This window comes from Parus major, chromosome Z (genome assembly GCF_001522545.3).
Source record: "Parus major isolate Abel chromosome Z, Parus_major1.1, whole genome shotgun sequence".
Lineage (NCBI taxonomy): Eukaryota > Metazoa > Chordata > Aves > Passeriformes > Paridae > Parus > Parus major.
In genome coordinates this window covers 22,242,734-22,257,908 of record NC_031799.1, presented here as the reverse complement: position 1 = coordinate 22,257,908, position 15,175 = coordinate 22,242,734, and the positions used below count along the sequence as shown (strand labels likewise).

Here is a 15,175-nt window from a genome sequence, read left to right as displayed (position 1 = left end):
AAATTATGTTCTCACTAAGCCTGTGAATAGTCACTGGAAACTATTAAAAATATTGGAGAAAATACAAAAATTTCTATATAGAGCCTACAAAAAGCTAAAAATGAACAAAGTGAATATCATATGTGCATACTGGAATTAGTAGTTGGACTAAAGAGCAAATCAATCTCAACTTTTTAAACTTCAAATATATTCATACTAGATTTGTTCCCTCACTGCACTTACTTTTCTGTTTCTTTTTGTTGCTGGTATTTTGGTTTTATTTTTTAAGTGACTGCTTTTCCAAAATCTTCTCACTGTGAAGGAATGGAATAAATTTTAATATTCTATTCAAACGAATGATCTGACTACAGAAACACACAGGGAAGAATTTTTTTAGAGTAAAATAGTGTTAAAGAAAATGCTGCATTTGGAACTTGTTCAGAGAACTCCATGAAAAATAGAAAAAGAGGAGTTAGGGAGGCAGAAGATGGTGGGAAATATAAAAAAGGGAAGGCTCAGTTCTGGAAAAGTGAGGAAATTGAGTGGGGACATGGAGGTTATTTTATTGTGGGTGTTTTGTTCTTCTACCCGAAAGAAAAGTAAGATGTAAAACATCAGCTGAAATAAATCTTCAAGAGAATGTGTCTTTCTCAAATAACACTTGTTTTTTGTTTGCAGCTTCAGAACTTTCAGTTTTTGTAAGCACTTAGCTACGACATTTAATTTTTCAGTAGTTCATTGCTCTAGTGCCAAGCAGTATATGGTGTTACAGAAAATAATGTGATCTTCCTAATGTATAGCTAGTGACAGTAGAGACAAAAACAAACAAACAAAAAAAAAAGGACGTTTGACTAACAGGGAAACTCATCTGTTCATGCTCCTGGAGACTTTAGGAGCAAATGAGAAATGAGAAGAGGCTGTGGTTAAGCTAAAAAGATCATTCAGAATTAGCACCTTATGTTGTAGACAATAAAAGACGTGCAAGAGCATCCACGGTGGATAACAGCAATATTATATTGAATTGACAGATTTCAGAGGAAAGGAATTTTATAGCTCAGGTCAAAATAAAATTTATGTTAGAATTGTAGCCATAGATAAAGAAAAATTACTGTCTCAAAGTTGTTATGTACAGTATCAATGTACAGTATCTAGACTTATCTGCATGTGATGATCTCGGGGAACATCAGTGCTGAGTAGCAGAAAGCACGGAGATATCTGCAGAGAAAAGGAAATAGGAAGAAGGTTTGGAAAGAAAGATTGGGGGCTGTCTTAAATCATACTGAATTTGAATTGATTACTTAATTTCAATATATCCAGAGACATATCTTGAGATTTTAATCTCTACAGGAGGAAGAAGTCAAGGGTGACTCAGGAAAGCTAGTTTAATAACCTATTTAGATAAGAAGAATAAGTGAAAGGGACAAAGGACAGGGCTGCTTAAGTTTCCGTGGGAAAGAGATGAAGAAAGCACTCTTCCAGACACACAGACCAATGCAAAGCAGCAGCAGGCATTCATCAAAATAAAAACAAATTGAAAAAATAAGGTCAGTTAAAACAGTGTCTCAGAGTCTGAGACCTTCAAAAAAAAAGCAATATGAGAAGAGACAAAGGCCTGTGGTGGGTGTCAAGAGATATCTGTTGACCCTGGCCAAGTATTCCAAGGTCTCACATTCCATCTCTTGGTGTTTTGGGGACACTAATTGTTAAACTAATTTGGGACTCTGCCAGTATGGTACAATAGAAGAATCTACCACTGAATTTCAAGAATACTTTAATTGAATGCAGACAGTTAGGCTCACTGAAGGGATCCAGATTTATCACTGTGTCTAATCTCTATTTTTGAAACACATATTATTGCAACTAGTATGTAAAAAAAAGCTGTCTAGCCAAATAAATGCTGCCTGACACAATAGCAGTAACAGCTGTTTTATCTCCTTTCCCATAATTTGGTGCTCCAGGACAGAGAATATTTTAAAGTGCACTTTGATGCAGTAATTAATGGGAATTTAAATTAACAGTATCCTTTCAACTGAACAAACGAAGACATCCATTAGGTATAAATAATTAAAGAAGCTGGGTTTTAAATAAGATATTCAGCTATTGAAATTCCACACTAATAACCAGCTCTGATAATCTGTTTCTTTTCTAATGTCCTCAGAAGTGTTAAGAGAAAATACATACATACAAATGACTGAGCAGGCTACTATGCATAAAACATTTGAAATTACTCTATCAACTCATATATCCAGTTGAAAAAAAGCAACTCTGATACCTTCTTCAACTACTAGCTTATTCATCCAAAAATGAGGCATTTTCTAGGACTTCTTCCAAAATTTCCTACAGTTCTACTGGCTGTGTTACAAATTATAAAAGGAAATAACCTAGTACTATTTCTACGAATTATATATCTCAAAAATGTTTAATGCTTCATTCATCAGTGTTAACATCATTAGAGATAAATCTCAAAGATTGCAACATTGCCAGGTTTTTCAAAGCAATTTAAAACCTGAAGAAATTGCTTAAGAATTGGGAAGATTCACCCAAACTATCCAAAGAAATTCAGTGAGACAGTCTTGTTACTCCATATTCCCAGTTCTATAATAACTGCTTGAAGCATTTTTCAAATTTGAAATGGGCATTCCTAGGAATTCTGATCTAGGAATAATTCAGCCATGATTACACTTAAGTTTCCTAGGCACCACAGCACGTTAGTGAGAACCAGCGCAGCACATATCAGAGCAGTTATAGACACCCGCTACTCCTGCTGGCATTTTGTGCTGGTTTTGAGCTAATTTCCACACACTCCCCACATTCAAGGATAGGAAGTGAATACCTTACATATTTTATGCTTATCTGGATGCTCAGGATTTTATACACTGATCATGGCATTGCCAGGAACCAAAAGACGGAACAATGATGCAGATTGGTTTTTGTTGGATTCTTCTTTGTTTGGTCTAGTTTGGTTTTTGTTGGATTCCCCTTTGCTTTACTTATCCTGTGGACTATTGCACTTCCACACCTTGCACTCTGATAAAACTGTCCCTGCAAGAAGTTATAATTATGCCCTCCAGCACAGGGGTTTGAATTAGTAGTTTATCCTCATCATCTTGTCAGCCATCTGTAATACAGTATTTTAGGATGTTTTTCAAATCCTTTCCCTGACTTGTCTCATGTGGCTCTAGTTTTCACTGTTTTCTTTTTCTGCTCCTATCCCAAATGTAGTGAAACTCATCCTATTTCTAATACAGATATTATGAAATGATCACATCCATCTCCAAAATAGGTTAAATGAGCTTTCTATTTCCAGACAGTGTAAAAGGATGGAATTCTCAGGGTAAACCATGCTTTCTTGAATCACACTTTCAACCTTGATTGTTGTTTCTCCCTGAGAAGAGTTTATTTTCTCTTTTGAGGATTATTGATTGTAAAGCCAAACTGGAAACCACACAGTCTAGCACTTTTGCCAGCACTATATATTTTGGTTTATCCAGAATTCTGAAAAGAAATTAAAAGCAAAAATAAAATACAAAAGGAGTTGTTCCATGTTTAAATTTAAGTTTCCTGAGAAGCAACTCTTTTTCCATCTGCTTGGACCTTGCCACAAGATATTCCAATACACTCAAAGTTTAAAAGGTCCCTAAACTTTGCAGGGCATATTGTGCAACAGCACCTTCATTAGGATAATGTATTTAATTTTTCCAGAAAGTAGTTAGCACATCATATATAATTTAAAAGGGGGAAAAAATAACCTTGAGACAGTTATACCTATAGAATACCTAAGATACCCATCAAATAAGAATTATAAATTATAATCTTACAAGTCAGACATACTCTCTCTGAAAAAAAAAAAGCTTTTTACAGCATTAACACATCCTGTGGGGCTACATTATGTTTATGGCCTCACAAAAGCACTAATCTGACATGTGACAGATTAGGAGATTCAGATGTCCTAGGAAGCCTGGGGGCACACAACTTCATGTCTCTTCCAAAGAACAAAAGACATGCACATACATACTGACAATAATTTGGAGATGATCTTTTAATGTGGACAATCACATGCAGTCTGTATGACCTGGGGAAACCTGGATCTTGCTGAAAGAAAAGATTTGTGAATTGGAAAAATGCTTTTTAAGGTTGAAACATATATTTTTGATTTGGTCTGCATACTGACTGACAGCATTAGGCTTTTCTTCATTAATCACTAATCACAATTATGTACTAACAATGTAGCAATTTCCTTGTAACTGGAAAAACTACAGAGTGTTATAATGTTAACTTCCTCAGAACAAGGCCATGTATTCTAAAGTTCAGAAGAAAAAATAATGGAACACGTACAAAGAGTTTTAACCACAATTCTTAAAAAGCTCCAACACTTTTGAAATCAGCTTTCATTGTTCATTGCCACACACAACACTAAACTTAAGGGAGCCTTAATAATAGATGCTTTCAAAGAATATATACACCAAATAAACGATGAAGAGTGAGTTGCAACTGGCTTAAAACCAGCAAACAAACTTTACCCTACTTAGAAAAAAACATATAACCTCAGAACTTGCTCAGAACTCAAAAAGAAATTTATTAAGAAACCCCAAATTTGTCTCAGTACACTAACAATTGCTCCAGTATCTGAAGCTCTTAATGACACAGTAATGAAATTCTTTTTAGTGTAAGACTGTAAAGTCAAACAACTGCAACAAACCCTTTCTTTTTACATAACCCACTGAAGTATCTTCAGAAAGATCATAGTTCTGCATGAAGGTTCTTTGAAAATATTGTGCCTTTTCATTATAAAATTGCATTTCTGTAACTGACTTTGTATTTCAGCTTAATAATAGCTTCTATGTGTTATTAAGCCACAAAAATTTCATCTAGTGTTTTGGCTTTAAATTCCATATAATTGAGCTTGCAAGGTTTCATCAGTTAAGACTTGTGTTGTCCAGAATGCTGGCGAAAAAAAAAACAACAAACTTTGAAAATAAATTTAATGGCAGAGAAATCCCTGCTAAAGGAGCCTAATGATTAGGATTTATGGTATTTTCCTGTAGGAAGAATTGTCTTTCCCCAATTATTCACTGAAACCTGAATCAATCACCTTGTTTGATATGGTATCTCTATATCAACTTTAAAAGAATGTGAAAATGAGCCCCAATATAAATAAATGAGACCTATTTAAGTCTAAAAATAGGTTTAGGTTTTTGCCTAAAAAGGCAATTGCTAGAGGTTGAGGATTCTGGATTTCTTTAGGGATCCAGCCCTATGCTAAAACACATATTTCTCACTTGTCTTAGCTTTCCTTTAAATTAAAGACCAGCATTTTCATAGAAATTACTTTCACCTTATTGCTCATTTACCCTTTAGGTGCATATCTGCTTGTTATTATGAGAGATTTGCTGGGATCTCTAACTCAGAATTTCTCTGGTCACATCATAAAAACTCAGAATCTGAATCCCTGTTTTTAAATGGGTTGATGTGCCTCATTGAAAATGATAATTCTTTTTCACAGAACTTAAAGTTATCTACAGTGTACCATCTCACTATATTCTGTGGTAATTTCTCTTTCATGTCATTGGTTTGTGTATGTTCAGCAATAACCCTGTCTTCTGATGAGTCAATTGCCTTGTCTCCGTGCAAAATAATCAAATAATCTTACTCCCTGCTAATGGTCAGTTTTGCCAGCAGCATAAATCCTGCTTCCACAGTATCTATCCTTGTTAAAAACATCACACACCTAGAAACACAGCAGCAGCCTTTTATTTTTCAAAGATTCTCTCACACATTAAGTTATACTTCATCTTTAACTATGTTGGGTGCAAGTTGGAAACTTTAAATCGCATTTTTGTGTTTTTGTTTCTGAAATAATTAAATTAGCTGTTTAAGAAGTGATGAATGATCTATATTAAAATACAAATGAAAATAATTAGCTGGAGATAACATTAATGAAACACTACAATGATTAGTTCTAGGAATTCACGCTTTCCTTATTTGAACAGATAAGACAGAATCAAAACAATAGCTTGGAAACAAACTATTTGCATTTAGATTCAGGTGATACTGATATTGCAAGAACATTGCAATTATTGAGAATAATAAGGAAAAATAAGTAAGAGCTGAGAATTAAAATACCACAACTGATTAAAAGTAAACATTGTTAATGATGATAATAATAGGGCTACTTAAGAGGAAATAGAAAGGAAGAAATTAATTATGGAGGAAAATAAGGCTCATTTTTGACCAACAGTATTACATAGTTATTAGTGCATGCTTTTCCTGCAGTAGCAAAATAACCATAAAGAGGTAATGAACAAAGAAAATTCCAACTTCCAAACCTGAAATAATAGAAATTGCTATTTCAATGTATAAGACCCTACTTGGCTAACGTGGCTAAACCTTAGAGCTTGGTATCATAGCCAGATTCAGTAATTATACAGTACATCAACAGTAGTTCACAAAATAATACTAAATACACAAAATATATACGGTGGCCACCATGCAGCAAAAAGGCAGTCTAATTATCCCACAGAAATCTTCAAAAGATGGTGTTTTGCTAGGTGAGTACATTTTAACAAAATTACGAATTTCAGCTGGTTCTGTTTCTCCTAAGATTTTTTTTTTCCTAGCCTTTTCTTATGTGGTATTCAGGGGATGGTTACACAAGAAATTGGTGGGTATATTTGCAAAGTTAATGAATGACAAGTAAGCACAGGCCATATCTTAACATCAAAATTAATTCAGCTGATGATCTTTCCTGAGAGGCACATTTTGCTACGAATTGTTGCAACAATTGGAGCACGTGGAGAAAATCCTAAAGGACAAAATTGTTAAGTATAATACAGTAAATTAAGAAGAGTTACACCTCTTTGTTTCAATGGAGTGATTGCATCATATTCTGTCGGGGAATTCAGAGCATGTCCAGGACACCATACACAGTAATTTCTAGTGCTGCAGGAGGAAAGGTGCAAGATCATTAAGAAATGGTTCCATGAAGCAGTTTCTGACCAAGTTCTGACATAAAAATTTAGGACTGAAGTAACTGTTAATATGCAGAGTATATATTCTGCCCTTGGAACAGCAAACCAGCCCTGTACGGCAAGGTGCTCACGTTTTTCCAGTGATCTAACAGCAGAAAAAGTAATAAAACTGAAAGCTATCAGGTATATCAGGAGCTTTTCTGTGCATCCTCTACTTTACTGTATGTATGCCAGTCTTCGGGATTCACACTTTTGGAACAGTCACCATTTCTAACAAGTTAAGATTCTTGTGGTTTTGGCTATCTGATTTCTATCAAAACATGTGACTCAGAGCCAAATCATGGTATTTTTTAAAGTGATTGTTGGCCAAGTGGTCTTCAGGAAGCACAGACAGAGTACATGCAGTTAAAACAAGTAAGGAGCACCTTTTTATCTCTCATCTGTCGCATTAATTAAAGAATGATAGTGGCCCTGAACCTCCACTAGTGCTAATCTGAACATAATAAGTGAATCACTCTCTCTTTAAAAAACAGCTAAAGAGGAAACACTATTTTATTCTTCATAGTCTAGTCATAAAAATTAAATCCAGTGAATAAATATTTTGCAAGTCACGAGTCTATTAGATAATTTAAATTACAGGTATCTTACTTTTCTCATGTAAATACAGGGAAAGAAGAAATGTAGAGTAATTCACAAGAATAAACAATCAAGTGTTTTTACCCCTACACTTGGGGAAACCATATTTATTACCAGAGAAGTGGATGGTCTGTAAGAAGAATTTGAACAAGTGACAACCACAGCTTGAGGCACAGATCCAAAAACTGAATAAATATGAGGAGGTTACACATTTAGGCATGTAGTGAATCATCTGAAATGTTCTTAGCCCCCAAAAATAGTTTTCAGTGGAATTATTCTACATTCAGAACCTGTTAAAGAAAAACAAACACGTTAAAGTTAGACAGTAAGTTGAGCTACATTCAGTACCTTTGTATTGCTTTATTTTACTCATAATGCAAACTAATAAACTTTAACTATAACATTAAAATTCAGTGTCACTGATTATAATTCATCGTGCTAGCAATTTTAACTATGTAATTAGGATTTCCTGTTGTTCTTTCCCCTGATTACACTATTTCATTGTTTAAATACAGCAGGCATTTATGCTCTAACATCTTCCAGAACTGCACTAAAAAACTCCATACCAGTGACAGCAAAGAATGCATAAATGAATGACCCTTAGACTTGTAAATCAATGGAGAAAGTTGGTATCACCCTCAGCAACAGCACATTCTGTCAATTCATCTGAAGTTGCCAGTATCATCACATTTACGGCAAGATACAATTATGGCTGGAAGATTCCCACAGTCCTGCCAGATTCCTCAAGGTTATTAGCACTTGTCTGATTGCAGTACACAACAAAGACATTGTTAAAATATCAGCGCATCAATCAGGAGGAATTTGGAGACTTTGAAGTTTAAAAAAATAAAACAGTGTGGGAAAGAGAAGCAGTTAGGTGCAGTTATGTTTGTCAGGTTTAGTTAAATGACACGCTCTTGGATAAGAGTTTTATTCTTAATTTGTCAGAAACAGATGTAGAAATAACTTTTCTTTTAAAAATAAATTCATTAATAGCAACAGCGATTTGAAAGTACTTCAGCTTTATGTGATCTTTTCCCACAAGGAAGAACTGGCAAAATAGAATGGAACATTAATCACCATTAACCATGAGTCTCAGGCTTCTAATTAAGGGAGTGCAGAGCCTGAGACTGCATTTCCTTAACACTGTTGCCAGTGTTCCTTCCTCCCAGCAGCTAATTTCAAATGAGTGTGCAGAAAATCTGAGGTGCTGGAAGAACAGGGTGTAGTAAATGTAGTAAATGCATTCTCTTCTAAATCCCTCTCTGCTTTGTAGGCAATGCAGAAACTTCAGATGTACACAATTCACTAAGAGTGACAATGAAAAATACCCACATCATATCATCATAGGAGCACAAAATCATTGTGCTTGAATTTACTGTTGCAACTTTCTTACAGTAAACATATGGATCTATACAGGCTTTTATTTTTCTAATTTACATTAATAGCTTCTGTCACTGTTTGGATACGGATTCAAGCTAGAAGTCTATACCAGAGATGTCCGCTATAGGGATGCACTCAAACTACAAGTGTAGAACTCATCAAAACCTTGCTATTATTTACCCAGAAATTTTTACTAGCTGCAGGAGTGGACTTCTCAGAATTTCTTCTGAAAGCCCAGCAAATATAATAGTTTAAGAAATGTTCCAAAAATACTTATCTCTTCAAAATGATCTTTAACAGCTTAGTCACAGAAGCAACTAAGGAGGTTCAATATATAAAGTGCAGCACATATGTTGAAAGCACAGAGAAGAGCCATCAAGAGATTTCCTAACTGCTCTCCTTACTACATTTGTTCCTACTACAAACAAGTTTTATGGAAGTTTACACAGTTCCAACTGAGTTTGCAGCTTGTATCATGTTTGAAAATAATCTGATTTTTTTTCAAATAGCACTGGGGTCTTCAGTAAAGTCAGAGGGCATGCTGACACCAGCATGAACTTGAACAAATCCTTGATGAGAACCAGCAGATAAAGCAACTAGATAATTTTCCTAGTCCAGAGCGCAGAGACTTTATAATTACTATTGTAGAAATACATATCCATCACAGAAAGATAAATTAACAGAGATAATAGCAGCAATTAAAACTGTGTGTCAAGATGTTTGGTCTATAGAGTATTTTACAACCATATCCTACAGCTGATGCAGACGTGGTCATTGGATGAGCAGGCTTATGTGCTGTTAGGACAGAAGTGTGCTTGAACAGGCACACTGTGCTTACAGAAAAATCGTGTTTTAAAATTGTACAGCTGCCCTTAACCATAACCATACCATCAGCAGAGAAATAACGAGCCTGTCAGAAAGAAATTACAGACTGACTAGAATTGAGTTACTCACTCTGAGCATGAAAAGACTCAATTGTTACCACTGCATACATATGCAGAATCATACCACCACTACATGCTTGCTGGAGACCAGATATTAAAAAATATAAAAAAGGGCCTAATATCTTTCCAATCACTGTGTACTTATTGGTATGAACTAGCATAGCTCCATTGGCTACAGTCAAGCTGTATCAGCCTCCTAATGTGAAGGTCTTTGCTCTTCTATGACTTTTTATTCCTCATGAGTTTGGAACAATAGGGCTGAAATCAGAGAAATGCAAAAACATGAATTCTCAGTGAAACGTGCATAACTAGACAATGTGATGAGAGCAGGAACTGACAAGAGAAAGGCCAGGTCATGAAGTGTTCAGTTTGTACATGCCAACAAATCATTAAATGTGCATGAGGATTTACAAATGCTACATGATCTGAAAATCTGTTCTGCCTTTAAGTTTTTGGTTTACTGCCTTTGAGAGGAGAGGAATGAAGAGTGTCAGATTACAAAGTGGAATTCCTACTGCTGACCAGAAAACATTGGATTTCCTTGTTCGGACCCTAAGGGAAAGAACAGTAGCCACTGTTATGGCTTTTTGGAAGTCGATTCCTAAGTAGTAATGTAAAATTAAATATGAGCCCATTTAAAAAAAGAATCTGGTAGAAATCTACCAGATATACTAGGCTCTCTGTCACTATGGGCTTTACTATGGGCCTACCAAAATAAAATTCTATCTTAAACATATTTCTTTATAGGATTTACAGCTGTAATTTATTCATTCTTTAAATACTTTCATTTCCAGGTTCTTGAGCAGAAATATGAGAAAATGGAGATCATAACATTTTCAATGCAGTAAATTTTATTAATTATAGCTTCTAGGGTCTATTCTGCAGGTCTTTTTAGAGACTGAAGTCCAATAAATAAATGTATGTTTGCTAACTTTCTCTGAAGTTATATCTAGATAACATTTATTTTAAAGATAAACACACAGTGAAAAAAACTAAAACAACATTAAAGAAGAATAGAATGTTTGCAATATGCATAGATATACAAAGTGAGAGTTCTTAGCTGAGAGTAACTTCCTCCTCTTCCAGCAGTTATATAGAGTAACAGTTGTCATCTTACCATACTTGCAAATTAATGTTCAAAATAAGCCATGATTCCACTACAAATGTAACTTCATCAGTGAACAATAAAGAGACTTCCCTGAACTAAAACAATGCCTCTAGTTTATATAATAAACAGGAGTATTCAAATCTGCTCTACAGCTTGACTGGATCAGTTTATAAAACTGGAATCACAATTGAGCATGACCATCTGTATTTCTCACAATACCCTTCCTGTCCTCTCCATCTTTTCATACAGGCATACATGGATGTTAGTTAATCATTAATTAATTTGGAATCTTCTGACTGCAGCTCATGGGCTAAGACCTTTCATGAGCTCTACATTCACTTGAAGCTATGGCCTTGAGTGGAATTATTCTGACTTTCACTTTGACAATACAGAGAGATCTGTGCAGTAATCAGCTCCTAAGACAGGAGTGTAAGGAAATGGTGCTCCAAGTGCCCTGCAGCTGTGTGTGCACTTGGGCCTCAGTTATGAACCTAAGCAATGCCAGATCTCTGCTTTATCTAGAATTTTGATGATTGTCAGTGTATTATAGTCACTTATTACCAGGATAATATTTAGGATGAAACCAAGTGTTACTAAATATCTTCTTGCATTCTTATGCATCATCAGAACATTTATGACAAGCTCAATGAAAATAAACTATGGATAAAACCAGCATTTGCATTTAAAAAGAGGCCATTTCTTTATTTGAACATGTCATCAAACAAATGTCATTAAATAATATTAAGTAAAAAGATGGATAGTGACTGTTGTTAAAAAGTCTGCTTTTCCTCACAGCTTATGATGCTTACACTGCTGTAGGCTCTGAAAAGAGCTGTTGTTAAACAATGCTGTGATAGCACGGTCTCAGCATCCTCACTTCTGAAAAATATAGGTACTAAGTAATTTAATATTGGTATTTAGAACCACAGACTCAAAAGATGAAATTTACAAACAACAAACTTAGAAAATGTAGGAGCTTGCTTTGTTTGGACTTGGGGTTTGGATTAGGTTCACACATTTAATGCATATTTTGTCACAAGTTAAATCCAAAATGCATAATTCACTGAATAGTACAAAATTCCTCAATGATATTTGTGGATTAATAATTATACTTGCCTCTTAACACTACACTCAGTCTTTACAGCCAGGAAGATGGATTCTTGCAATTGCATTTAATGCTATAAATAGAATAAACATTTGCACAGAAACTCCTATTTTTGTAAGAAAATTCTCTCAATTTTATAGTGTTGGAATAATATTTTTTTTAAAAATTCCTTTTAAAATTTCTTTTCCATATAGCATGGCCTTGTCTTTATCACAAATTAAATACAGAAAAAGGTGATTTCTAAAAACTTCTCCACATAAAGCAATGCACATTAAGTTCTTGTGAACTGTGGGCAGAAATAATTACAAAAAAATTCTGTTGTTAACAAGCAATTATAGCTCAAAGGAATTTCAGACATCTTATACCTGCTGCCTCTAAGAGACAATCTCTCAATCATTCACATTCCTAAATATTTCTTCACAGTGGGCTACTTTCTAGGGCAAATATAAACAGAAATGCAATTGTTCTATTCTATTCCCTCCTGCATTTTTTCAAAATCCAACTGGGGTATTATCATAAGTCTCCTTTGATATTATAAATATGTCTATTTTTTACTCAGTCAAAGGCTATGCCATTTCAGCTGTTCTGGATTTTTTTTCTAATGCTGAATTTATGGCAAAAGAAAACTGTCAGTAAATTCCTATCCAGGCTTCTCCACTATATTAGTTTTGGAGCTTTAGTTAGAAGCAGAGTGATGGTAATGTATATGTTGCTCTTATCCCGTTGTTTAATATACCATGACCATGATCTCTCCATTATAAAGTCAAAACAGAACTGAAAAGGCAGGAGAATGACTTTGTTTCTACAACATGTCACTGCTGGGGCTGCAGGGTATGAGTAGACCAGACTAATAGCCACTTTGGGATTATTTCCGACAGTGTTTTATCCATCAAGTATGACTTGTACAACAGAATACTTGAAAACAAAGCAAAAAGGACAAGAATTACAGTGAAAAATCAGTACAACTATAGGGGCCACCAACAGGGCAGCAGTGCTTTCATAGTTCTTGGGCTGGCAGTTACAGTGTCCACAGTCTTTTAAAAAGGGCTCCTCTTACCATATACACAAGGGAATAAATTATGATCCTCCAGGAATTGACTATTTTCCTGGATAACTGCACGTTGATGAGCAACTTCAAGAAAATACTTTGGAATCACAGAATTGCCGACTATAATCTATATATAAAAAAAAAACCCAAAACTATTTGTTACTGTGAGTTAAATACAGGTAAGCTGGAACTGAGAGCATGTTTGTTTGCTAGAAGTCCACCCTGTGATTCAATGGTCTCAACATTCATCCTTCCATCGTCCAGACAGACTCATTAAAGCTTTTTCCCAGTGAAGCAGTATAAATGTGAAGGGTAAATTTAAGGCCTCAGATGTCCTTGAATAAGTAATTTCTGAATTTTCTGTCCAATAAAAATCAATGACTCCTACTTCATGAGTGTGCTTGGAGAATATACACAATCAAGAAAGACTTCAACATCCCTGGTTAATAGGGCCATTGAGTGATGTTTCTGGCAGATTTGCAGGTCCCATGAAATGATTGGGCAGGCCACAGATGTCCTGATCAAAGTTTTACATTCATTACCATGGGCTCTATGCCCAAAATTACTCAATAAGCATTGCTGAATATCAAACACAGCTTACTTTGTTTGTATGTGTATTCACTGTGTTCTGACTCCTTGTTTGCATGAAGAAATAGCAAGAATGCATAGCTGAAAAGAAAGACAGGGCTTTTTTATTTTTATCACTGTCCTGAAAGCCAAAATTTGGCAGCCCAGAACTGTGGCTTTGGTGCAGTACCTTGTTATGGCTTTTGAAGATTCGTCCAAATAAACACTGCATTCCTTAGATCCAAATCTAGCTATTCGGACTATACTTTTTTTTCTAACTATAGTCCTGCCGACAGAATATAACTGCCTTTATTGCTATTGAGTTTAGCCAGGATTAGGGGATCAACATCCAGTAACTGCTTTGATGATGGCAGCCGGTAGTCACTTCTTTGAAACTTGGCAGCAGATATATCGCCAACCTTTCCAGTATCTCTGCACTCCACCCCGCAAAAACAACTCTCAGGAGGGAACACTAACACAACAAGAAGTACTGCATCATCCTCTTTCCCTCTGCTAACCATGGTATGCAATTATCACAAGGGCCGTCACTGATCCAGTCCACGGTTGGATGGCTGACTCATTCTGACTGCTCTGTGCCAAAAAAGTTTTTACTGTTCCTTGCAGCAGTTCTGCTCGATTTAGATGAGCTCATACACGAATTGCAAGGCACTGAAAGAAGACGGGAGAACACTGGATTCAGAAACAGCAGCTTGGGACCTCAGGGAATTCTTTACACCATATATTTAACCAGCTTGAAACAAAACTGAGTTCAATGTCTGCAGCTCACAAAGACAGTAAGCTGAAAGAGTTAAAACATTCAGCTGGAAACCCACTGGCAAAAATATTGCTTAACCTCCCCAAACTTAGAATTGGCAGGTTCTTTTTCCCCTTCTGTTAGCAAAAGCACTACTTCCCCATTACAAACCTCAGCTTATTTATAGTTAGAGAGACGTGAAACCTATGGGCCTACTTGGGGTGGGGCTCTAAAGGGACTGCCAAGGGAAGGGCTGGGCTGGAGAAATGGACCTCTGACCCCTCCATCATGCCAGAGCTAAGGTTAATGTTAAGAGAGAGACACAGCCTCGGGGTCCAGCTGGAGTGGGGCCTGTGGTGGGCTGCCAAAGGAGCAGGTAGGCAGGAAAACAAATTCTCCCTTAATAACTGCTACATCTCAGAAATTATTTGGTGTTCCTACGTTTAGGACAGCCCTAACCTGTGGTTAGGTTCTGGATCTCCTGGTAGTGCTTGACATTATTTATTTTTTATTTGTGAAGTAATCTTTCATTTTGACTTTAAGTATTTCATGATTCAGTTGCCTGTTCATAATTTGGGTGTCCCTGCTCCTAGGATTGCAAACATGGCTACAATATGAACTACACATGCTTGTGTACCAAACTCCATCACACGTGGGTAGGAGCCCTACCAGTGGTTCTGTCA

At 35.7% G+C, this 15,175-nt stretch overlaps 1 protein-coding gene across 5 annotated transcripts in view; it reads right to left on the bottom strand.

The window, feature by feature from the left end:
• Nucleotides 1-227: 227 nt before the first annotated feature.
• ARSB (arylsulfatase B) overlaps nt 228-15,175 on the bottom strand; it is an 83,423-nt gene continuing 68,475 nt past the window's right edge. For 2 of the 5 annotated variants that reach the window (XM_033520514.1, XM_015652640.2), the window contains one exon: nt 5,715-7,873. Coding sequence is in view for 2 of the 5 variants with exons in the window: in XM_015652640.2 (XP_015508126.1) it covers nt 7,827-7,873 (47 nt within the window). In the remaining 3 variants the exon portion in view is untranslated. Of the gene's footprint in view, nt 1,195-5,714; nt 7,874-15,175 lie in introns of those variants that run through there. The other 3 variants (XM_033520511.1, XM_033520512.1, XM_033520515.1) reach the window with 2 other exon arrangements.